At 38.5% G+C, this 24,447-nt stretch overlaps 1 protein-coding gene and 1 long non-coding RNA gene across 2 annotated transcripts; one reads left to right on the top strand and one right to left on the bottom strand.

The window, feature by feature from the left end:
* Positions 1 to 6,938: 6,938 nt before the first annotated feature.
* On the bottom strand, positions 6,939 to 9,073 carry LOC137741603 (uncharacterized). Its single transcript, XM_068481300.2, has 2 exons — positions 8,105 to 9,073; positions 6,939 to 7,285 (listed from the first exon to the last, which is right to left on the bottom strand). Exons 1-2 carry the CDS (start codon positions 8,771 to 8,773, stop codon positions 7,127 to 7,129), a joined length of 828 nt encoding a protein of 275 aa, XP_068337401.1. The 5' UTR covers positions 8,774 to 9,073; the 3' UTR covers positions 6,939 to 7,126.
* Positions 9,074 to 17,345: 8,272 nt separating this feature from the next.
* On the top strand, positions 17,346 to 17,911 carry LOC148693086 (uncharacterized). The gene is made up of 2 exons (XR_015953096.1): positions 17,346 to 17,698; positions 17,798 to 17,911. It is a non-coding gene; the product is annotated as an uncharacterized LOC148693086 (long non-coding RNA).
* The last annotated feature ends 6,536 nt before the right edge of the window (positions 17,912 to 24,447 follow it).

The following is a 24,447-nucleotide window of genomic DNA, read 5'->3' as shown; positions in this document are numbered from 1 at the left end:
GAGTTATACCTTATGATAGGTATACCTATAGAGAACTAACCTCTGAAATATGTGCTAAGGGAATAGCACTTTGTAATGATATCAAGTTGGAAAGGCAACTTGATAAGCAAAGAGCTTCAGGAACAAAGGAAATGGGAGATTTCTGCGAACAATTCGGCTTTGAACATAAAGGTCAATCTTCTTCCAAGAAACCCTTTTGAAAAACCAAAAAAATTCCCAAAAAATGCTCGGAAGAAAATCCCCATAAATAAAACCTTATAGGATGTTTCACAAGCAAAAATTCCACTCTCACAAACAAAAAGGGGGGGGGGGGGGAGAGAATGATCAAATAAAAAAATCTTGTTTGCTACAAGTGTGAAAAAGTTGGACATATAAGACCTTGGTACCGAATGAAAGAAAAAATAAATAATTCAACCTAGATGAGGGCTTAAAAAGGAAATTATGCCAACTAATGCTAAATTTGTCTGAATCTGAAGAAAGTGAGAATGAAGTCGCAATTCTTGAAGGTGAAGAGTTGTTTACATCATCAACGGATGAAAGCAGCACGAAGTCAGAAGTTGAATGTGCTTGCAAATTATATCTTTGTGTGATCACCAAAGAATAAAGTCTAATTATAGACTTAATAGATAGGCTAGAAGATCCTTTAGAGAAAAAAGAAGTTTTAGAAAAATATTTGGATCTGGCAAAAGAAAAGAAAAAGCCTGAGCTAAGTGGGATATTGCCAGTCGAAGCCTATAGCTTCAAAACAATTGTTGATATAATAGCTGAGAAAATAGCAAAGAAAGAACCCACGTTATCTGAAATGCAGCTTGAAATTAATACTACAAAAGAAGAAATTAAGGGATTAAAACATAGAGTTCAAATCCTCGAACTCTATCAGTTATCGCCTGAAGAAAAGGTTCGGAGTAGAAGCAACGTGACTGAAACTGAAAGCGGGTATCAACATCTGATGGATGACCTTACAAAAAAGAAGAAAGACAAGCCACCAAAGGATGAACCAGTATTGCAGCTTGCTGGTCCAAATAGCAATATCTCAACCCTGAAGTATGTTAGTAGCATCAGCAAGGTAATTTCTCAAAAGTGGTACTCTATAATTACCTTTGTTATTAACAAAAAATTTAGGTTTTTGATCGAAACACTCATTGATTCGGGAGCATATCTAAATTGTATAAATGAAGGAGTAGTACCCACAAAGTACTTCTCAAAAAACTTCTCAGGGTTTGCAAAGTGCAATTAATCAATCAATGAAAATTCAGTATAAGGTGTCAGATGCCGTGGTCATTCAAGATGAGGTTTGTTTTGAAACCCTTTTTGTAATGGTTAAAGGACTAAGCTATGTTGTGATTTTAGGTACTCCTTTTATCAACATGCTTTACCCATTCAAAGTTTCAGAAGAAGGAATTGAAACTAAAGTTGAAGGAACAAAGGTAAAATTCACGTTTTCTAAGGAACCTCAAATGCAGTATGTAAATGCCATACAAAAGAATATTAAAACAAAGAAAAGTTTCTTTGTTGTCTGAAAGAAGAAATGCATTTTAAGAGGATTGAAGAACAACTCACTACGAAAATGATGAAAGATAAGATCGAGTCAATACAAAAGGAATTTGAAAAACAGGTCTGTGTTGAGGTTTCAAGTGCCTTTTGGGATCGAAAGAGGCATATTGTCGAATTACCTTATAAGCCTGATTTTGATGAAAAGAGAATCCCCACCAAAGCTCAACCCATTCATATGAATAACATACTAATGGAGATTTGCAAGAAAGAGATCAACGAACTTCTTGAAAAGAGGTTAATCCGAAAAAGCTACTCTCCTTGGAGTTGTTCAACATTTTATATTGAAAATGCCGCTAAACTTGAGCGAGGAGCACCCATGTTACTTATCAATTACAAACCCTTGAATAAAGCTCTTAGATGGATTAGGTACCATATTCCAAATAAGAAGAATTTGTTAGATAGGCTAAATCAAGCAGTAATGTTTTCAAAATTTGATATGAAATCTAGATATTGGCAGATTCAAATTGCTGAAAATGACATGTATAAAATTGCATTCAATGTCCCATTCGGACACTACGAATGAAACGTAATGCCATTTGGGTTAAGGAATGCTATTTCAGAATTTCAAAGCATAATGAATGACATCTTTAATCCTTACTCCATTTTTACTCTTGTTTATATCGATGATGTTTTTGTTTATTCTAATTCATTAGAACAACACTTTAAACATCTAAATATATTTTTGAAAGTGGTGAAGAATGCAGGTCTAGTTGTCTCAGCTTGAAAGATGAAGCTATTTCAAACTAAGGTTCGATTTTTAGGACATAATATTCATAAAGGAATAATTTTGTTGACAAATTTCCGAATGAAATTCTGGATAAAAAACAATTACAACGTTTTCTGGGCAGTCTGAATTATGTAGGTGATTTTTACAAGGATTTAGCGAAAGATAGCAAGTCGCTCAAACTCAAGCGGTATGGTAAATCCGGAGCATTCAAAATAATGGAAACCGACATTTCTGATGAAGGCTATGGAGGAGTTCTAAAACAAAAAAACTGAAGATGGCAAGGAATCTTTAGTTCACTTCACTTCTGGTGTCTGGAAACCAGCCTAGAAAAACTATTCAACTACTAAGAAGGAACTCTTATCCATAGTCCATGCAGTTACTAAATTTGAAAGTGATCTTCTTAACAAGTGGTTCCTGATAAGGGTAAACTGTAAGGCTACTAAAGATATATTGCTGAAAGATGTTAAAAATTTAGCATCAAAACAAATATTTGCCAAATGACAAAGGATACTGTCAGCATTTGATTTTGATATTGAACATGTTAAAGGTGAATTTAATTCGTTGCATGATTCCTTAACTCGTGAATTTTTGTAGGGCACCTCAAAGGAAGCAAGAGCAAGATTTAGTCGTCGCTAGAAAGGGCTCTACCTCGATCCAAAGAGGTTCTCATTCGTCCTCCCAAAATCCAAACCCAATCTCATATGCTCTCCTTTGTAACAAAGGTAGGGAGAAGGCTGTAGCTGACAATCCTTTCAGATGCACCATGGCGATTCCTCTGATAAACATAGAGGATTTCGATGTACCGTTATCTCCATGACAAGTTGATGAAAAATACCACCAAGATCATATCCGTCCATTTCTCAGGCCAAGATATTGGTACGAAAGACTTTTGATAGAGGTTGAATCAGTCGATGTTATTCACAGATACAGAAGTGAGACGATCAACATGATTGCATTTTAAAAAATCAGGATTCTGAAAGTTATTTCTCTAGAAGAATGGGGAAATAGCCCCTATCATCTGCATTTACACTTCAACCCTGATATGAGTCCAAGGGGATACAATTTCTAGGATTATTAGAAATCTTGGGATGTAGTGTTATGTTTCCAAAACATTCGTTATTCCCATACCTGGTTCATCCAGTTTCGTTTTAGATCTCTGATAGAGGTTTCTAACTGGTTTATAACAAGTTCCATTATTTGGGGTCCAATTTTGGATTATTTGCCCCAAATAATTGTTGATTCTTTTCTAGATAATTTTAGTAAAGAAAATGATGATTATCATGATAAAAAGGAAGTTGTTTCTTTGGTTCATGATGTTTTATAAACTCCCATGGATCCTAAAATGGGACTATGGTTCCGTGGCCGATGATGGTACTTGAGATTTCGTTCCTCAGCTTGAAAGACAACTCTTTATCCATTGGTGGAACAAGTTTCACCTGGACCATCTTAAGCCAGATGTTTTCAAGGCTAGAAGAATCTTGAACCTTCCTATTCCACCCTTGAATCATCATCATCATCATCAAAGACTAAAAAATTTAAGTCTTTAAACGAGTCCAGTCCATCTTGTTTGAAGAAAGATCTAAAAGAAAAGGTTCTCAAAATTCTTGAGCTGGACAGCCTAGATGACAAAGAGATGAAATCTGAAGACATGTCGTCTCAACATCATATGGATGAAGATTATGGAGATGGTAATGAGGACGACTACTATGGTATTTGTCCTCCTATCCATCCAAAGAAATAAAGCAGGAAATGTTTTTCACTAAATAAAAAGAAGATAAGATGCTTGATGTCTGAAATCTAGACGCCAGTCTTTATTCCTTTTCTAAATAATTGTCCTTTGGTTCCTGTAGCTTTTGATGGCATGTGCCTTTTCAAGAATCTTTCTGATGCTCCACGTGAAGCCAAGTTAGTGTCATTACAAAAAGTGAAGATGCCACTCATTATTGTAGGATGCTTTTGTAGTACCCTGAAAAATTTTAAATATATGATTATGATGAAAATTTTTATCAAAGAGTGAAAAGACGAAAATGTCTCTCGTTGACTAAACGTAATTTTATGAGGATGTATTTTATCCTCATATACTTCATCGTATTTCTAAATATATTTGAATAGAGGACAACCCTACGAGAGCGTAGGTGCAAACAGAGCCTAATTCCGAGTTAGAACGGAGAAGTTGCGAGCCTCGGAAGTAATGAGACTTTTTAGACGTGTGAACTTACTATTAGTAAGGAGTCTATAATTAGTCAGCCTGAAAGGAGAAGGTTTCCACTTCGGGAAACCTGGGCAAGAGGCCCAAATAACCCAGAAAAACCCCTATTTGAACTCTCGCAACCTCCCATTTTTCGAGGTCGATTCTGGCCAACTCAGGTGGAATGTTTCGACACCACCACCATCTTGAAGCTCTCACTCCCCTCTACAAAATCCAACCAAGAACCACCTTGATTAGCCACCGTATGTGGCAGTGTGAGGCCATCAAAACTGATGAAAACCAATGGTGCTCCGATTACCCTTTTCATTTTTTTGATGAATCAAAGCGATGGCTGATGCTACCACTTGGGTTTTGTAACCCATCATCCCAGGAGTAAATCCCGATCAGATTTGGTCCCGTTGGACCACCGTGGGCGACGAATCGACACCGGAAATTTTAGGCACCCGCCGGTTTTATCAGTGAAAATCGACCCTCTTCCGTCCACTTTTGGACTTTGTGGAAGGTATAAAAATTGTTCCTCTTGTTGAGCTCTATCTTCCTGTAAATTTTGGTAGAATTTGGAGTTAGACAAAAAAGTGGGTTTCTGATCACCGGAAACCACCACGCACTGCAGCGCGTGTGGCGGCACGTGGGGGAGAATCTGTTGACATGGATTTTGGCAAGCGGGACATCCTTGATTTCTTGAACCCATATCCAAAGTCTGTTCGTTGAAATTTGATGCAATGATTCAAATTGTACAACCGTATGATTTTTCGTAATTGATGACCATTCAACCGTTGGATCGTCACCAAACTTTGAGACATTATAGTACATAATATTTGAAGACCTTAGAAAGTTACGGATCGGGAATCCGACTTATGGATTTTCCCAAATTCGATTTGCAAGTTAGTAAATTAAAACGTTGACCGCCACTCGAATGTTGTGATTGGCCGAGATCCGACCGTTGGATCGAAACAAAATTTTAGTATGTTGTTCTAGAAGTGTAATGTGAACTACAAATGGCTTGATCCCTTAGTAGGGTGCATATGTAGTTTAATGAGAAGGTTAGATGCAGCCTAATAAAATACTTGAGATTAATCTTTTAGTGAAATTTGCTAAGAAAATGAATTTGGGGCCTATCTAAGTAATTAGCTTCCAAATTAGAAATTTCAGGTCGTTGCAGCTTTTTGATGCTTCACTGGATGTACTACACTTGGCATTTAAGTTTGCCTTTAATTTTTCTATTTATAGAGCCTCCGAGCTCAGTTGTTTGTACGCCGAAAAAACTCACTTTGTAAACTATATTATTGAGTGTCTAAGTGTTGTCTCTCTTTCCAACTTTGGTGCTATCTTGTAACATTGAAGTTGAAGATTAATAAAATAATGTGAGTTTGCTTCTCTACTTTATGCCTATTTTATCATTTTTTATTACCGTCTATACTTATCCTTTAATTTATCTCTGTTTGGCGTCCGCCGAGCCTGCCTAAACCCACCTAAGTTGTGACTCTCACTTAGACAAAAAATAGATAACTTTCATTTTGCATTCTATTTTTTCAATAAAATGTAAGTGACTTGTTAAATATTTGGATAAACACTCATTATATGTTTGTTCCCCATGTTTTCAATATGTGCTAGTATTTATAATCTATATGTTATTTTATTTTGCAATTTATATTTACAATTATGTGTCTTTTTAAGTATAATATGCACTTATTATACAATATAAAATAAGGAAAGTGTTATTAGCACTTCAAAAATCTCATTTTACACTCACATGTGTATTTTTCTTTCCAAATATAAAAAGTTTGGAGTGTAGAATGAGATTTTTGGAGTGCCAATAACAATTCTCTAAAATGATTTACTTTATAATATGCACTTATTTTAGATATATAGTTTTTGAATATTTTTAAACTTTTTAAAATTTGTTGTTCGTTCTTAATATTTTGTATATGCATATATATTATACGTATATGATGTTACCATAAAAACGATGAACAAAATAGATCCAAAACTAACAATACAAACATAAATTGATTACAAAAACAGAATATTAGCAAATAACTTTGGAAAATCAAAATATTTATTATGTGTGACTCTAATGTTACATATCGTTTGATAATACGTGTGTCTTAACCATTAGATTTACTTTCCACAATTGTTTTGACTTTCTATTGTCCATCTTAACCATTCATTTCCCCATTTCCCACCACGGTGGTGGCGGTGCAAGTATCGGCCTGAAGTAGCAGCAGCCATTTCCCACGGGGGACAAAGGCACCCTGTTGCTAGGAAACAATCGATGGTAAAACTCCCTTCAACCTGTTGACAATTACTTCAGCCGCTACTTGGACGGAGTCGCCTCATAAGGAAACAATTACTCATCGTAAACAACAGCACAAGGTTTACCAGGCAAATCAACACATTTGTAAGAAGGGGCAAATGCTTAAAAGAACAAAACAGAAGCATCGGAGGTCTTGTAAATCCAAAAATTCAGCAAGGTAACAAGATTGAATCCCGACATAGATCAAAATTAACGCAAAAGAAAGACAACTTATAAACGATAATAATTCTGAAGACAAAAAAGACAACATATAATGTCTTCAAACCTAGAAACCTCGAAACCAAGATTTCATCTTAAAGTAACGCTAGGATCACTCACACTAGGCTTCTACTTTCTCGACATCTTCAATAAGAAGGGGCTTAGTTGGCTTTCCCAGAAGGTCCGTGAACTCCTGGAATGGAGATTTGGTGAAGCGTGTCTCTTTCCAGAACTCAGGTGTCAAGAAACCATAAGTCTTCAGGAGGCAATCAAAAGTGGCCTGCGATAATTGAAAGAACACTGATTAGATATCATGCACGTAATATGAAATTAAACAATCACTTCAACCAGCCTAGACAACACATCCAAAAAATTGGGTTTGTACCAAAGGAAACAGCAAATTAAGAATGAACACAATACACAGGAATCAGCTATGTACCATTACTCATGATGACACTCGGTTTACAAGTTCAAGGGGTTTAATTATTCTAACACTAAATCACTCATCTGTGCACCATTTGAAAACATTAATTCGGCATCACGAGGTCATCACGTACGAGCAAGTAACATCCTCTATATTAATGACTCACAACATGGTATTGACTAGTCCAATCAATAGTTCAAAACATAGATTAAACACACAAAAGCTTGGTAGCCGGGATGTTATCTCATTCATACATAATGTATGCAAACGAATAGAAGATATCCTCCAAAACACATTCAAACCATCAATAAATCAAACTAGTGAAGGTAAAAGATATTTGCATTCTTGTGTCTTGTATCGTTGCCGACATGTAGAAAACATAAAATCATATCCCAATATGTATCACTTCACTAAATGTATTGCGGAAAGTGTTTCACCAAAGATTTTCAACTTTTGCACATTTTAAACAATACAAATAGTTGCAACGGGCGGAGATTGCAAATCTTCACAAGTACAACTTTACGGGTATAAACAGCCAACACCCCTCAACAAGCCTAATTCTCAGATCAACCATTTGGAAAAAAAGTGTCAAACATTTCCAATTAGCACAATGATATATATCAATCAATGCAAACAATATCAAATAAATAATTGAGAGTTTCAAAAGAAATATACCTTGACGAAATTGCCAAGGGTCTTGGTGGAACCACGGGATGAAGTGAAGACATCATCAATACCAGCAAACTGCAACACCTTCTTGGGTACACGGGCAGCCACAATCCCAGAACCACGGGGGGCGGGCACCATCCTGACCGTGACCGACCCACACTTCCCGGTCACCTTACACGGCACTGTATGGGGCTTCCCAATCTTGTTGCCCCAGTAACCTCTCCTCACTGGAATCACGGACAGCTTAGCCAATATAATGGCGCCGCGAATCGCAGTGGCCACCTCCTTGCTGCACTTCACGCCGAGCCCTACGTGCCCGTTGGTGTCTCCGACCACCACAAAGGCCTTGAACCGGGTTCGCTGACCGGCCCGGGTCTGCTTCTGGACGGGCATAATCTTCATGACCTCATCCTTGAGACTGCCGGGGGTGACGAGAGTGTCGATGATCTGGTGCTCCTTGATGGGAAGGGAGTGGAGGTAGATCTGCTCCAGGCTGCGGATCTTGCCTTCCTTCACGAGGCGGCCGAGCTTGGTCACTGGGACCCACTTCTCTTCCTCTTCGCGGCGCCCTGGTCGGCGTCCGCGTCCGCGTCCACCACGGTCACCGCGTCCACCGCGGTCACCGAACCCGCGACCGAATCCGCCGCGGCCTCTCTCAGCTGGTCTCTCTGCCATGATTGAGGGTTTTGGGTTGTGAGAATTGAGGGGAGGGGGAGAGGAGAGTAAGCAAACGGCTGGAGTGAGGGTTTGGGGTTGCGGAGAAATTGTATCTTTGTTTATATAGATCCTAGGGTTAGGGTTAGGGTTTTGCGGGTTTGTAGATGGAATTCTTGGTCTGCTGGAGGTTTCGTTATTTTTTTTGTTTAGACTGGCCCTCGGGCTATGTTATCGGAATGGATGCGTTGTTCCATTTCTAGTCGAAACAATGGCCCACGGCCCATAACTAAACAAATACCCAACTAGCTCAAGGGCCACTCTTTTTTTTTTTATTTGTCCAAAAAGAATGTTTCAATCATAAATGGAACAATGGATGTTTACTTAACAGAAATGGAAATGGAAACGTAAATGAATTGAAAAACTTAACAATAAAAGTAAGGAAAGATAATCACAACAACTGATTCCCTCCCTTAGTCGATTTGATCCTTGAGATTTGTAAATATAGTAACCCCATAAATTTTTGGAAATTTTAAAAATCATTTGTTTTTTTTTTTTTTTTTGAGATTTAATCAATTGAATGAATCTCATTGTGAGACTTAGTTTATTTTCTCTCTTTTAGTGCAGATAACATCGTTTTTTCAGAGGAAAAAAAAAAACCCGTACAAATGGAAGGAGTGCAATTAAACGGGCATCAATAAAAACCTTATAGGGGATTTCAACCTGATCAAAAGGAAAAAGAGCATCATGCACCAAAATATTACATAGTTATACTATCCTCCAGAGAAGGTCTAAGATTACAATTTTTAATTTAAAAAATGATAAAGATGACATGGAATAAAGTAATACTAAAATGCTAAGGTGTAAAAAGTCAAAGAATTTTGATCAAAAAAAATGAAAAACAATAAAATTTCAATCTAACAATTAAATTGGCTAGGAACTAGAACCAAAATGATTCCTTATTTTTCATATGAGTTATTTGGCAAGCCATGGTCTAACCGAGCTGGGTTAGTGAGTTTTTTTCTTTTACTATACTTGTAACGTTTGTCTCAAGTTGTTTGTACGTGAAGTTTATTTTTTCACATATATATTCACACAATGGACATTAACTCTCCTCCATTATTTTATTCCGCTTGACTGAATAAATAAACAAATAAATAAAAAAGATAGAAAAAAAAAATTTAATAGTGAAAATGACCACCAAAAGAAAGAAAGCTTGTCCATTATCCGAAGTAATAAGATGGAATGTGAACTTATAAACTCCTGAAATTTTATATGTCAACAAATGAATTTGGTTAAGAGGTAGATTTCAAATTGAAGTTTAAACTGAAGATAGGATTTGTATAACTTATCTCTCAATTTGTGGTTTTGCCATTGACTTCTTGATGTCGATCAATTATTTTTTTCATTGGGTTGACAAATGGTTTTGCTCTTTATTGAGATGCAAAAATTGACGGAGTTAGCGGCAAGGCCAATTATGCGATACGCAGTGGAATTGAAGAAATTTAGGATCTATTTGTCTGCACGTTCATAGATTATTTGACACATCCCGACTCGGAAAGTCTATTTGGACTCTAAATTGAGCTGTATTGGCCAACACCTGGAAGGTGACGAAGCCATAAAATATGATAGTGTATAATGTAAATAAATTTGAACCTAAAAGTGTCTAAATACCAGAGTGCGCTATGAGTGGGAGCAAACCCATTTCACACGCAATGTCAAAGCATAAGTAAAGTACAGTAGTGTGGGTAAGAATCATACCCTTAAAAGGAGCCACCAATACAAAGATTAGCCATAGATCCTCTTCGATACGAACTCAGCAGTTATAATCTGGAATGGTACAAAACAGAAAGTGTGAGTAAGCAATAAAACTAAGCTTCCCAAAACTATTATCTTTCTAACAGTAATAACCCCTCACTATAAATCCCTTATCGTTTACTATAGGACAATACTACACACACACACACACACATATATATATATATATATATCTATATATCCACCCATGCTCAAGAATGGCCAAAACCACGGGTATGCCATGTCCATCAACTTTACAATGCATTAACAAGTAGGCCAAATGAACTTAATCAATATAAAATTATATATCAGCCGGAATCACCTAACGTGACTTGTACGACTGTACTCATATCTCATCAATCAATGCTAGCATATAAGTCAGGAGTGACCTCTAGTGACTTGTACGACTTATCTTATATCTCATCAATCAATGCTAGCCTATAAGTCGGGAGTCAACTCTAGTGACCTGTACGACTTATCTATAGCTCATCCACATGCTAGCCAATAGCTCATCAACATGCTAGCCAATAGCTTGATAACATGCTAGCCAAAGCTCCATAACATGCTTGCCAATAACTCCATAACATGCTAGGCAATAGCTCATCAACATGCTAGCCAAGAAATATCTCATCAATATGCTAGCCAATCAATATCTCATCAATGAAGTCTTGCACACGAGTCGGAATCACCTACAGTGGTTTGTACGACAGGCTAGGTGTAACTAAATACGCTCAAGTGCTACGATCACGTGAAGGTTGTGCGAAGTATCGCAAGTCACCTACGAGCCAGAACCATCTAAAGTGGTCTGTACAATAAGCTGGCACCTACCTTGGAATCCAAGGCGCACGTAAGGTGCGGGAGGTGAACGATCATGTGAAGGCTAGGCCCTGGCCTCGGGCGGAGCACTAACACGGGGGTGCAGGACAATGAATTCTACTCACATCCATTTATCACTAATTACCATTCAATCATACCAACATTATATACTCACCTGAACTTACCTTGACATCCACATTGGTGTGCAACACTGTGCAAGGTTGTACTAAATCACATACTAAAATGTAAACTAATTATGGCAAGGCATTTATAAATCATAAACCACAACTTCTCATTTCCTCACACATTGATTTATAACCAACATTTATTCACCCAAAACATAAGGTTAAATCTCATGTTTTTCACCAGATTCCTTCGCATTGGTCATTACCCAAACAAAGCTTTTGTCTCCATTATTTAATCTCACTTATTGTATGGTTGCATCTAACGTCTCGTTAGACTGCCTACATACCTTAAATAGGGATCAAGTCATTCGTAGTTCGCATTAGTACTTCAAGCATTCACATTAATTATATAAAGGTAATATACCTAAATCAATTTAAAAGTGTCGATGGAACTATCAATAATATGTACGATAAAAAAGGAAAAGATCCACTCACCTAAAGTCTATGCTATGATTCTATAGCGCACGCATCGAGGCGTCCCAAATGATTGGCGTCTGTGACCAATTATCGAATCACATCTCAGAACTCTTATCAATATAATATGTAATTCACGTAAAACACATCCTCAAGGGCATTCTAAAATAGTTCGAGACCCATTGACCACAAGTCAACCGTCGATTAAAGATCGACGGTAGGGTCTACAACCCTGTATAACTCGACCCGGAAGATCCGCATATCATATTTCCAATCCGCAACTCCCAAATATCTACAATATGCTTCTAGAATAACATATTAAAATTTCATTACGATCCAACGGTCAGATCTCCGCCAATTGCCCAAAATCAGGTGGCGGTTAACATTTATTTTACTAACTTACAAATCCAATTCGGGAAGATCCGTACGTCGGATTCCCGATCCATAAATTCCTATGATCTTTAAATATTATGTATTATAATGTATCCAAGTTTGGTGACGATCCAACGGTCGGATCGTCGATTCATATTTTTATCAACTAACATATCGTAACGAATTTAGGTTCCAATGATCAACCTACATCATCCAAATATCAAAACTGACTTCAAGACATTCGACATAGCGTAAAAATAGCATTGGCAGCTCACTGGCCACGCGCCGCCGTGGGTGGCGGTCGGCCGTCCCGACTAGCCGGAAAATCCAATTATTTCCAAAAATTCTCAAACTGCACAGAAATGAAGATCTCAGTGAGTGGAACAACTTTCATACCTGCCACGAAGTCCAAAAAAGGACGGAAGATTGTCACTTTTTCCCATAAAGCCGGCGGTGACTAAAACTTCTCGACGTCGACCAACAGGGTCAAGGTTGGTTGGAATTTGCTCCTCGGATGATGGGCTACAAAGGCCATGTGGTGGCATTGGTCATCGCTTTGTCGTTTTGCCGGAAAATCAAAAAGGGTGGCTGGGGCACCTTGAGAACCATCAACTTTCGTGGCCTTAAACCGCCACATACAGAGGTTAAGCAAAGTGGTTCTTGGGTGGATTTTATAGAAGGAAATGAGAGCTTCAAGATGGTGGTGGTGGTGTTGAAAAACTCCATCGGAGTTTGATGCGAGCATTATATGCATACAAATTAAACCCTATTTGTGACAATTGTAGTAATGATGTAAGTAGGGATCGTTCTAACCGGGGATTAACTAGGGATGCTAAATACTTGACTCAAATAAATAAAACTAAGTTTTAAAACATTTAACTTACTTAACAAGAATTCAAAACAAGTACACAAGACTCCAAATACTTAAAACACGAAAATAAAACAAATACGAATGATTAAGACTCAAAGAAATATGGGGGAAATGTGTTTGGGCAAGATTAAATTAAATGGAAAGATTATAATTAAAGGCAAAACGTAAATACAAAGGTGATAAAAATATGGATGATGGAATAGCCAAGGGGTTCTTCTCCACACATGTTACACTTGCATACAATATTGATTCTCAGTTGGTCTTTCGATAAGTTGTGAAACTCAATGCTCCAAGTTAATTAGGTCCGCTTAAATTAACTTTCAGATTTCCCTAAATTCATTGGATTGAATGGAATACGCATTACAACCAAATTATTCTTAATCAAAGTCCCTAACTATGGAATACGCATGATAGAGACATTCAACAAAGATCATTAAGTTCAATGAAAATTATAAGTGTTGACGAGGCATTCGTTACTATGGAATACGCATGAAACTTATGCCAAGAATTCGTTTAACGCGGTTGTTTATAAGCAACCTCCACTACTTGTGAATATAAGTTCATAACAATTAGGTGAAACTCACTTATATTCTAGCGTCATATTCATGCATGAAAATTAAGCTTGCAATCTCAATGAACATACATAAATACGTTATCAATCAAACAGTTAAACGAATTGAATCCACAACTTATGAAATTCCAACCAAAAGTAATCAATTCATATTGTAAACATAAACATGTATTTTGAATCACCCCCTAGCTAAAGGGGGGTTTAGTTCCTCATAACTTTGAAATCAAAGAAACACCTAAACATTCCAACAACTCAAACTTGAATTGTATGAACGTTTAAGCACTCTTCTCTTCCATTACAAAACAAAGAAAATTGAATTTAAACATTGAAATCAAAGAAACACCTAAACATTCCAACAACTCAAATTTGAATTGTATGAACGTTTAGGCACTCTTCTCTTCTTCGTTGTTGTAGCACAAGGTCTAAGGTGAGTTTTTGGGGGATGAGGAGTGGTTGGAATGAAGAGAAAATATGCAGAAAATGAAGGGATATGCACGGCAAGAATGGAGGTGTTTGTGGTGTGTTGTGTATGAAAATGAGATGTGAATTGAATGGGGAATGAATGAATGAATGCAAGGGTATTTATAGGAGTAGTGGAGGGAACATATGGCTATGTCATTTGTAGGTGAAGTAGGTGAATGTTGTAGGTGAAGTAGGTGGATGTTGTAGGTGAGTAGGTGGATGTTGTAGGTGAAATAGGTGGATGTTGTAGGTGAAGTAGGTGGATGTTGTAGGTGAGTAGGTGGATGTTGTAGGTGAGTAGGTGGATGTTTGTGGTGTGTTGTGTATGAAAATGAGATGTGAATTGAATGGGGAATGAATGAATGAATGCAAGGGTATTTATAGGAGTAGTGGAGGGAACATATGGCTATGTCATTTGTAGGTGAAGTAGGTGAATGTTGTAGGTGAAGTAGGTGGATGTTGTAGGTGAGTAGGTGGATGTTGTAGGTGAAATAGGTGGATGTTGTAGGTGAGTAGGTGGATGTTGTAGGTGAAGTAGGTGGATGTTGTAGGTGAGTATGAGTGATAAGTGATAAGTGTATGATATGTTAAGTGATAAGTGAATGATTATGATAAGTGATAAATGAATGTATGATATGATAAGTGGTGAATGATATGTGGTGAATGATAAGTGGTAGTGTTTAAGTATTTAAAATAGGGAACAAAGCCCTTCCTTGCATGGCAAGGAAGGGAGACACAAGGAAACACACGACAATGTCCTAAGGTTGCTAGGAATGTTGTTTTTGTGTTCTAAAATGCGTAGGAGTTTTCAATGATGCTCAAACATGAGGTCTTTTTAGGATTTAACTTTCCTACTTCAAGTCTTCAATTTCGTCCAAACTTTGGCTCCATGGATAAGTTATCCAATCCATGCCCAAAAATGCTCCAAATAGCCTCAAAATGCACTTTCTTGCTCCCTAAGCCCTTAGAACCTGAAAACACACAAAAGAAGCATAAAGAACTAAAATAACTAAAGAAACATAACGTAAATGTACGAGAACAAGCCATTTAAGTCGCATGAATATGCTCCTATCAGAGTTGGCCAGAATCGGCCTTGGAAGATGGGTGGTCGTGGAGGTGTACGAACGGAAAACCCACGAGATAAGCTCCCAACTTTTCCCTTTTTTTTTTTTTTTTTTTTTTTTTTCTCTTTCTGATTTCTGATTGGGCTGCTGCCATTTTCTTATTTTTCATCTAATTGGTCATTCTTAATCTTTTAACTAACTCTCAATAACCAACTTCAAACGTCCATAACTATACCGTTATAACCTAGACTCGCAAACGGCTTTCGCCTATGCATTCGCACCAACGAATACTATGAGGATATGCGAAAGAATAAGTCATACGTCTGTCTAAACGATGATCAACGTTAGTCAAAATCTTTGCCTCTAGGGCATTTTTGTAAATTCACGCTTTTAAAATGAATAAAAACGTAAAATTTGGAACGGGTTGTCACATTATTGCTATAATTAAGTCTGTTACAACCCATCCATAATTTTATTTTATTTAAAAAAAATATATATAAAACGATCAAAATGCCCTTAGAGGGTATGTGTCAACTTTCATTGACTTATTAGTCAGGACACGTGTGACATATTAATTAGTATATTCTAACAGCACTCGTTATTAGGAACAACTGATCATAAGCGTAGCAAAAATTAGAACTAGAAGAAAGATTTTACGAAACACGTATAAATCATTTTATTTAAAGTAGTAGAAAAGATATAAAATATTAAGGGTAAATATCAGTTTACTTCAAGTTTCGTGATTTTCAACATTTGACACATGAAGTTTTTTTCGTTCCAGAGTCATACCTAAAGTGTTAATTTTGGGACAATCTCATACATATATTAGTTTAACTGTTAAATCAGCATTTAACTGATGACTTGATGTCATGTGGACAATGAATGGACGCCACGTGTCAATATGGGGTCCACGTGAATATTAACAAATTAAAAAAATTAAAAAAAAATTCTGGGCACCTACCTATTCCCCCTCACTTCTTCTCTCTCCCTTCTCTCCTCTACACCCACCCATCTCAAATCAAACCACAAAAAAAATCACAAATTTCCCCCCAAATTTTCTTACCATCCAAACACCCTATGCACCCTCTCTCTCTCCTGGGTTTTTTTTGTATCCCTTATATCCCACATTTTTCTTGCGCTTTCCCTAAAAATTTTTGATCTTCAAATCTTCAACATGAGGCAATAGAAAGGTATGCCGCCTTATTGGGACCCACCAACTCCGTTCGTCTAGAGCTTCCAAAGGATTCAAATCGTAGTTGATTCAGAGAAGGAGATCTCTGTGATGAACAATGATTTCAGATTGGATGGAAAATCGGATGCCATTAGAGAGGCCGAGGAAGCTAGAGTTAGGGTTTCCGAAGGCGGCGTCGGTAAGGATAGAGCTAGGGTTTCACCAATGGAGCTCGATTCGAGAAGTGAGGCTGGCAGAAGATCTAAGGAGGATAGGGCTAGGGTTAGTATGGGGAGTGAAGTTGGAAATGTAGATAAAGTGATGGAATCAAATGGTTTTGGAAGCATGGTGGCAGAGTGAAGGGTCTCTCGGGTTTCACAAGGTTGGAGAGAGAGAGGGCGGATGGGTGGGTGTGCGGGGAGGGTAAGTGCAGAGGAGAGAAGGAAGGGAATTAGGGGAATGGGTGGGTGCGCGGGGAGGATGGGTGCATGGAAGAGAAGGGAGCGAGAAGGAGGAAAGGGGTCGGGAAGGAGGGGGAATGGGTGGGTTCCTAAAATTTTTTTTTTAATTTTTAAATTTTTTTAATATTCAGCCCCATATTGACACATAGTGCCTAGTCATTGTTTATGTGGGCGCCACGTCATCAGTTAATGGTTGATTTAACAATTAAATTAACAGATGTATGAGACTGTTCCAAAATTAACACTTTAGGTATGATTTTGGAACGAAAAAAACTTTATGTATCAAATGTTGAAAATCACGGAACTTAAGGGTACTAAACTGATATTTAGCCAAATATTAATGATAGAATAAAATAAGAAAAAGAAAGAAGAAAAGAGGAGGAGGAGGAGGAGTTGGGGCGGGGGGTGGTGTGGTGGGGGGAAGATCGGGAAGAAAGGAGAGAAGGTTATAGGGGAAAAGCGGGGAAAGAACCATTTCTTCTTCTTCCTCCTTCACTCACGGGATCCCTTACAAACTATTTTCATCATAATTTCCTCATACGATAACGAAATCACATGAGGTCGGAAGCTATAGTTTCGTAGCGAAGCCGTCTTCAATCTTACCGTACCCACCCTTTGAAAACCAACCATTGTATAAAGAAAACGAGGTCCAAACATATTGACGTGTTCCGGCGACTTTTCTCTGATTTCGGGCAATGCCGATGGAATCTGGCCTCGACCCAAGTGAAAATAATGATTCTCCCTTGTGGGCTCTCCTCTAGCGTAAGTATTTTCCCAAGGTTTTAACTTTTAGTTTTGGTTTCGAATTTGAATTCGATATTTTGTATGCATATTTGAGATGATGCTTGTTGTATTGTTTAGGAGTTGAATCGGAACCGGGTAGTCATGATCGGTTGCATATATAGGGAAGAACATTGAAATCCTAACCTCAATTCGGTTCTCTTTAGAAATTGAAGGGTTGGGTTTGTTTTATAACTATTAATGTTATTCCATAATCAAGGCCAGATACAGTTTTTAATAGTTATTCCGATTACATGGATGTAGGAATGTCTTGCACTGACGAACTACGATTCTTCGACTTAATCCTTCGACTTAATCCTATTAGTAGTAATAGGAGTTTATTGAACTGACGAACTACGATTCTTCGACTTAATCCTTTCGTGCGAACAGAGTAAGAGAGTAATGAATTTGAGGTCCAAAACAAAGAATGAGCCACAAGATTGTAGTTTCTAATCTATCCGCCTTTGGCAATTACAACAAATCCAATCCAATCTTGTGGCTGCAAGAACTTTTCTGTCAGCTTCTTGCTTTGTCTCAGTATTTTCGACAATTGCAGACATGGCACAATGCGAAGTTTCAACCTTCGTATCTTTCACTCATTGGTACGGCTTTGTTGTTACTTGATATAGTAGACAATCCCTGTTTCTATGATTAAACCTGTTCAGAAGAAAGTGAAAGATAGAGAAAATAAATAAATTCAAAAATCTTGGTGGCTCAAGTTCTAAATCTTGGTGGCTTGAAAATCAGATTCGTAGCTTGGGTTTCATTGCTGTTTCTCTATCAACAAGGGCAAGGTTGCCATGATCACCAATTTTCAAAGTTGCTTTTGATGAATTCCAATGCGGTTTTTTCTTTGCTTTTTTTGGTACCATATTCCCAAGTACCACCCTGAAATCCTTCCCGACTTGAACAACCCCAACTCGAAAACACCATTGGCGGAGACTAGGGTTTCATGGTTTTGGAGAAATTCATTTCGGGACAAGGTCTCTTTAGAGGTTGCAGTTGGGAAAGTAAAGCGAGGCATAGAATAGTGTAATAACATTTGAGAAGCTTTCATTGTTGCACCGAGTCTATTCAGGTTCTTCGATCTCTCGGTTAAAGCGTATACATTAGGGCACTGGGTTGCTTGATGTTGAAGAAAATTTGCTACACCATTGATATATCGGTGAAGAGAAAATTAATAAAAGTTTGAGAAATCAAAAGCCGAGGGCAACATCTGGTTGGAAAACAGACTTGCCACAGTTTAGGCATGTTAATAGTCGTAGGTTTTACTTTTGCTCTATGCTATGTACAGTGAACACGCACAATTGATAAATCGTTGGGATTCTTTCTCAGGTGTCCACGTTATCTTTGGATTCTTTTACTTGAGCTCGTTGGGATTTGAATTACGTTCTCCAATTTTGTATTCCCGGCCGTTTGCTCTATCCTTCCCAGTTTACTTCTTTTTATCATTTATGTTTTAGATCTTTACCAATATAATTACTTGGATGAATCTGGCTATTTCACTTTTTTCCATCTTTTTATTTTCAGTCGACGTAATTTCATTGGTTTTTTTAGAAAAAGATATTTGCTAACCTTAAAAATTACACGGACTAGGTCGAAGTATTCTACAAGCTAACTACGTCTTTGTGTGGATGATTGCCTATACGGGCGTGCCAATTTGTTACCAAGCTCGGCCAAGCGAATAAAATGGGTGTGGTGGTTTGATGATGAAACGGGCTACTGACTTCTACACCGAGTGACTTTGACCAAGAAAGGAACACTCTCTACCTTGGATTCTAAAATTTGAAGACAAGGTTATGCATTTTGTTATGAAGTTCAATATTCTTCACCAGGTTCAGTCGCTTCAACTATAAACATAGGTGCACCGAATCGTTATCAACCTGTAGGGACGTCTTTATGGTAAAGGAAATGAGCATCTTTATGGTAAAAGTTGATGAAGGAAATGAGCGTCTTTATGGTAAAAGTTGTTCGGCCGTCTGAATGCCGAACTCTAAATGATACATGGGAATAATTGATCACAGAACACTTCACTTCGCCAAGAAAGCTGATGAAGTGACATCTTTTGGCTAAAGAATCAAATACTTTTCATCATCTTAGACTTGGAATAGATAACCAGTCAACACAAGAGTAATTGTAGTTTAACCAAACTAAAGAAACTCCTAAGCAAGCTAATTCTATAGCTCCAATGATATTCAACTGAACTGATTTGTAGCCCGTTTTTCAACCTAGTGATGCTTAACCAAACTGATATGTGCTAATGAAAGTTAGTGAAGTAGTTAGTATTTTCCTCAAGAGTGTGTGAGAGTTTTGCATATAGCATTTGTTTGTGTGTTGAGTTGAAAGTTCTTTTTTTGTTGCTTGGTCTCTTGTATTTAAAGAGACATGGTTGGACACGTGTGTAGAACTAGGATATTATAGGACTGAAAAATATTGTGACAAGTTTACATGGTTGATAAAGGTATCCAATCAACATGGGTGAGTCTGTATAGGCTTTTACAATTCAAGTAAAACATTATCTGAACTAGGACACCCTGGCACCAAGTTTCCAGCAGAATGGGAAAAACAAAGTCGTTAAGATTGTAAAATTTAGAGTTACAATCTTGATCACCTTCGTTGATAAGATTTCAAAATTTTATCCTATTATTATTTGGTGATCACCACGTGCTAACATAATAAGGGGCGATAATGACTCTGTGAATTGGATGAGGAAAATATGGAGATAGTATGGACATTATCACATCTTTTATTCCATATTGAAGATATAATTCACCTCTACTTGGTTAATCTTTGGCTGAATTGACTCCAACATAATTCTTCAATAATTAAGACTGGTAGTAATATCTAGGAAACAATTGACAGATCTTTAAAATCGAACTTGATCTCCAATGATTCAACCATGCATAAAAATGAACATTGTGGATGCAAATTTCTTCTTCCTTGATCTTGGATAAAAATGCACCTGCAAAACAAATAACATCATAGGTCAAGGCCAAGAGCCTCATGCGCCCACAATAAATTTTTTTTTGGGGGGGGTGGTGGGGGGTTTGGCCGAAGAACCTCCGATGCCAAAGTTAGAATTTTAAGAGAAAAGTGTTTGAGAATTTTGAAGAATTTTAGCAAGAGTGAAAACCTATGTTTTTAGAGGAAATGAGGTTGAATATATAGTGCATGGCCGGTCCCCTTGAGAGAGAAGGTGACCGGCCTTTGTCCATTTTTTTGGGTATAATTGGTGATTTAATTGGCCATTAATAGATTAATTAGGTAATAAATCCATTAATTAGCCAATTAACATAATTTAAAAGGAATGTTTTGGGGGTTACCTTGTGGAGAAGATTTGATGAGGATGGACGAAATAGGTTTTGAATTGTTTACCTATTTTGGGCATTTTTGACTTGGTTGAGTGATAATTGTCTGCTGCTCGTGCGTAGGAATCCCGGTATGCCTCAAGTGTATTTTTGTCCTCTTTTATCCAAAAATCCACATGTCGCCTTGTGATTATTTTTGGCTCCACAAATGCCCCCACACCTATTGGGCTGCTTGTAGGAAAGGGCAGCAGGTGTAGAGATCTTCTTACTTTAGGAAATGTAGAATTGCTTCCTATTTTGATGTAAATTCCCTCTTTAATTGGAAATTAAATCCTTCTAGGAAAGAGAAATAAATTTCTCTCAAAGCCTATTTAAGTCCACCTTAAGTGGATTATTAAATCAACTTTGGAGAGCGATTTATTTTACCTTATAAGAGAGAGAAAGCTAGAGGATATTTATTCCCCCTCCCCTAGCAATCTTCTACACTTGCCGGGGCAAATGATCGTCTTTCGTTGCTTTCTTTGTCTTCTCTGCCCGACATTGAGGTAAGAAAAAATTAATTTTCCTTATCTTCTTATTGGATAGTGCTGCCGCGGGGTAGCTGTCGGGGTGGTGCGGCATGTCGGATGGTAGGGGCCAGGAGTCAGCTCGACATGGGCCGAGGAGGTGTTGTGGCAGGGACCATTGCTTGGGCTGCTTGGCTTGGCTAGAGCTAAGGGCAGCTTGTGCGGCTGGGGCTGCAGATTGAGGAGCTAAAGCGTAGTGCTAGGCGAGTTGTATGGCTCATGTCCTTTGGGCTCTTGGACCTGGAGCGGGTTAGGTCGGCGATTGAGAGAAATGAGGAGGTCGTGGGCCTCATGGGTTGCCAGAATGTGGGTTGAGCTCCCCTGTTGAGTCCCATGAATGTCGTTGGTTGTTTAGTTCTCTTCGTCGGGAGAAATGTGGGCTCCCAAAAGTGGAGGTAAGGAGGATCAAGGCAGATGCATTGGCTCGTCTGATCGCTGTCATGGAGCTTACTATGATTGAAGGTGAAAAGAAGAGATCTCCCTGCCTGCTCAAGAGATGTCGGTTGAGAAAAAACTAAAGACTTCCTTGAGGATCCACCTGCTGCCGAGAGGCTTGTGATTGGCATGACTTCTTCCAATGGGAAGAAAAATGAGGCTGCTAGATCTAAGCCTGTGGCATCTGCCATGTTGAGAATGGCTAGTACGATTGATGATATGATTGCTCAGTATAGAGGTCCTGTTATGCCCCCAATGCCGAAGTCTGTATCCAGACGTCCGTTGGGAGCTAAGTCCGGTTCACCTTTGGATATGCTTGCTATTATGAAGAGTGATAAGGTGGACTATGCTGCTAAAGTGGGGCCAATGCCTTCTCCTTTTGCTGCTAAGATTGATTCGCTTGTTGGGAATGAGGAGACTACTCGTGCAGGCAGCTGTGATAAATCCACTAAGCTTGCTTCTGGGGAGGCTGCTGAGATCTGTGTGCTTTTGAAACCAGATCTGCTTGAAGACATACGTTTGTGCCAAGTTTGTTGATGGCATTAGAAATGTTGTTTGCCTAAGTTCGATTGCGAAACATACGACCTAATATAGAATGACTGCTCTGCTTGCTATGATACAGATATAGGAAGGCTGCCAAGGAGGTGGCGAAGACTATGGCAGCTGAAGCTTATTCCTCAGCTGAGGAGATCAAGAGGTTAGATTATGAGCTTGTTGCTTTGAAAGGGTCTAATATTTTTGCCCCCACTTCTTTGCAACTCGAGACCGCTCGCCAAGAGATGGTTGACTTGAAAACTACGCTTGACGCGATCCAAGTTAAGTATGAAATTACAAAGAAGGAGATTGGATGTTACATACCTCAGATTCAAGATCTTGAGTTTGCAGTTTCTGAGCTTCGTTTTCTTGCTTATGCAAAGGATGAAGAGTTGATTTTTGCTTATAATCAAGTGATCCACTTTAAGAGAATCGTCGATAGGCTTGAACCCTAAGTGTTGGAACTTCAAGGTGTACTAAAGATCAACGAAAGTCTAAAGAAGGGAGTGGATGAGCTGCAGCGCGTCCGTGTTGGTTTGCTCAAGGAGAATGAGCAGCTGAAGGGTGAGAAGGATGGGCTCGAGGCGTCGCGGCTGCTGAAGGTATGTCGACTGAGTAGTTGTGGGATGTCCAAGCTGCTGAAGTGTAGTCTTCTAGGTAGCTTTTAGAATTGTTTTTGTTTTTCCATGTAGCTCTTGTTTTGCTTGAACTCCTTCGGCCTTTGCTAGTTGTTTATAAACATGCTTCCTTCGCCTTTCTTCATCTTCGCTTCTTTTGTTCATGCCATAACCTTTAGACTTTATAGACTAGTGGCAGGCATACTACTTTTCTATAAGCAGACAGGCCTGCGTAGCCTATGCAGCCGTAAGTGTTGGTGTAGAACTTTGCAAAGTTGTTAGCCATAGGGTTGGTAGCCGAATGCCTTACTTATAGAAGCAAACAAGTTCGCGTAACCACTAGGTTGTTAACCTTGGCTTTCTCCAATTCCGTAGGTTGCGTAACAAGCATCACAACATTTTAGGACTTGGTGTAGGTTATTCCGCGCTTGGTAGAGGTAAAGCTTATCGACTACGTAGCATGTCGACAGTGGATAAAGCTTCCTATATGCGTACTACCTTGTTTAACCATTCATAAGAATGTGTGGTTGTATAAGTCTAGCGCGGCTTTACTGCTCGAAGGGCAAGCCGTGGGCAGTCTTTCAGAAACAGTAGGCTACCTTAGTGCACTCGGTAGCAGCTTTAGGGTTCCAGGGTAGCCGTCCATTAGATGTATTGGGTAATGTGCCCCTTCCATCCCTAAGGCCTAGTTCCCCACGGATTAGGCCAAGAGACCCAAAATCCTTCAGTTAGCTAAGCTTTGAAAAAGACCATTTGGCTACTTCTAGGAATCTCGACGTAAGCCATCATGCATCTAGTTATACTAGGGTAGCTCGGCTCATCCACGTCTGGATATTCGGAGTGTAGAGTTTATCCTCCCATCTTGGAGAGCTAACCCATATGGGTGTCGGGGAATTGGTTTACTTTCTCGCACTGGAGAGCAATTGGTTTACCCTCTTGCACTGGACAGCATGGTTAGTCCCTCGAGGGGCACAATTCTTGTGATGAGTCTCTAAGAAGGGCGTGGTCTTCTTTTGAAGTGCAAGAGTGATTAGTTGTTGTAAGCATGCAGCCAAGCCAAGTTATGATTACTTCTGAATTCCTCATTGAAAAACGAGCGAAACGAACGAGAACTTATCTGTAAGGTAGGAACTGCATAACAACTGGATAATCATCGACTTGTAAGGTGGTGTCCGTCGAGCTGCTTGAGTCTTCAGGCTTTGATGTAGTGGGAGGTCACACATGGTACTTCTTCATATTGTGGGCATTCCACTGCTTTTCGATCTTTTTGT

This window comes from Pyrus communis, chromosome 11 (genome assembly GCF_041283825.1).
Source record: "Pyrus communis isolate YQ-2024b chromosome 11, ASM4128382v1, whole genome shotgun sequence".
NCBI classification, from domain to species: domain Eukaryota; kingdom Viridiplantae; phylum Streptophyta; class Magnoliopsida; order Rosales; family Rosaceae; genus Pyrus; species Pyrus communis.
The sequence above is the reverse complement of the archived record's forward strand: the minus strand, read 5'-3'. Positions and strand labels throughout refer to the sequence as shown.

Bases quoted from the DNA above. Each gene is read 5' to 3' on its own strand.
- LOC137741603 (XM_068481300.2), bottom strand. From the start codon at position 8,773: ATGGCAGAGAGACCAGCTGAGAGAGGCCGCGGCGGATTCGGTCGCGGG. The intron at 7,286-8,104 runs GTATATTTCTTT...CAATTATCGCAG, and splicing joins CCCTTGGCAATTTCGTCAAG to GCCACTTTTGATTGCCTCCT.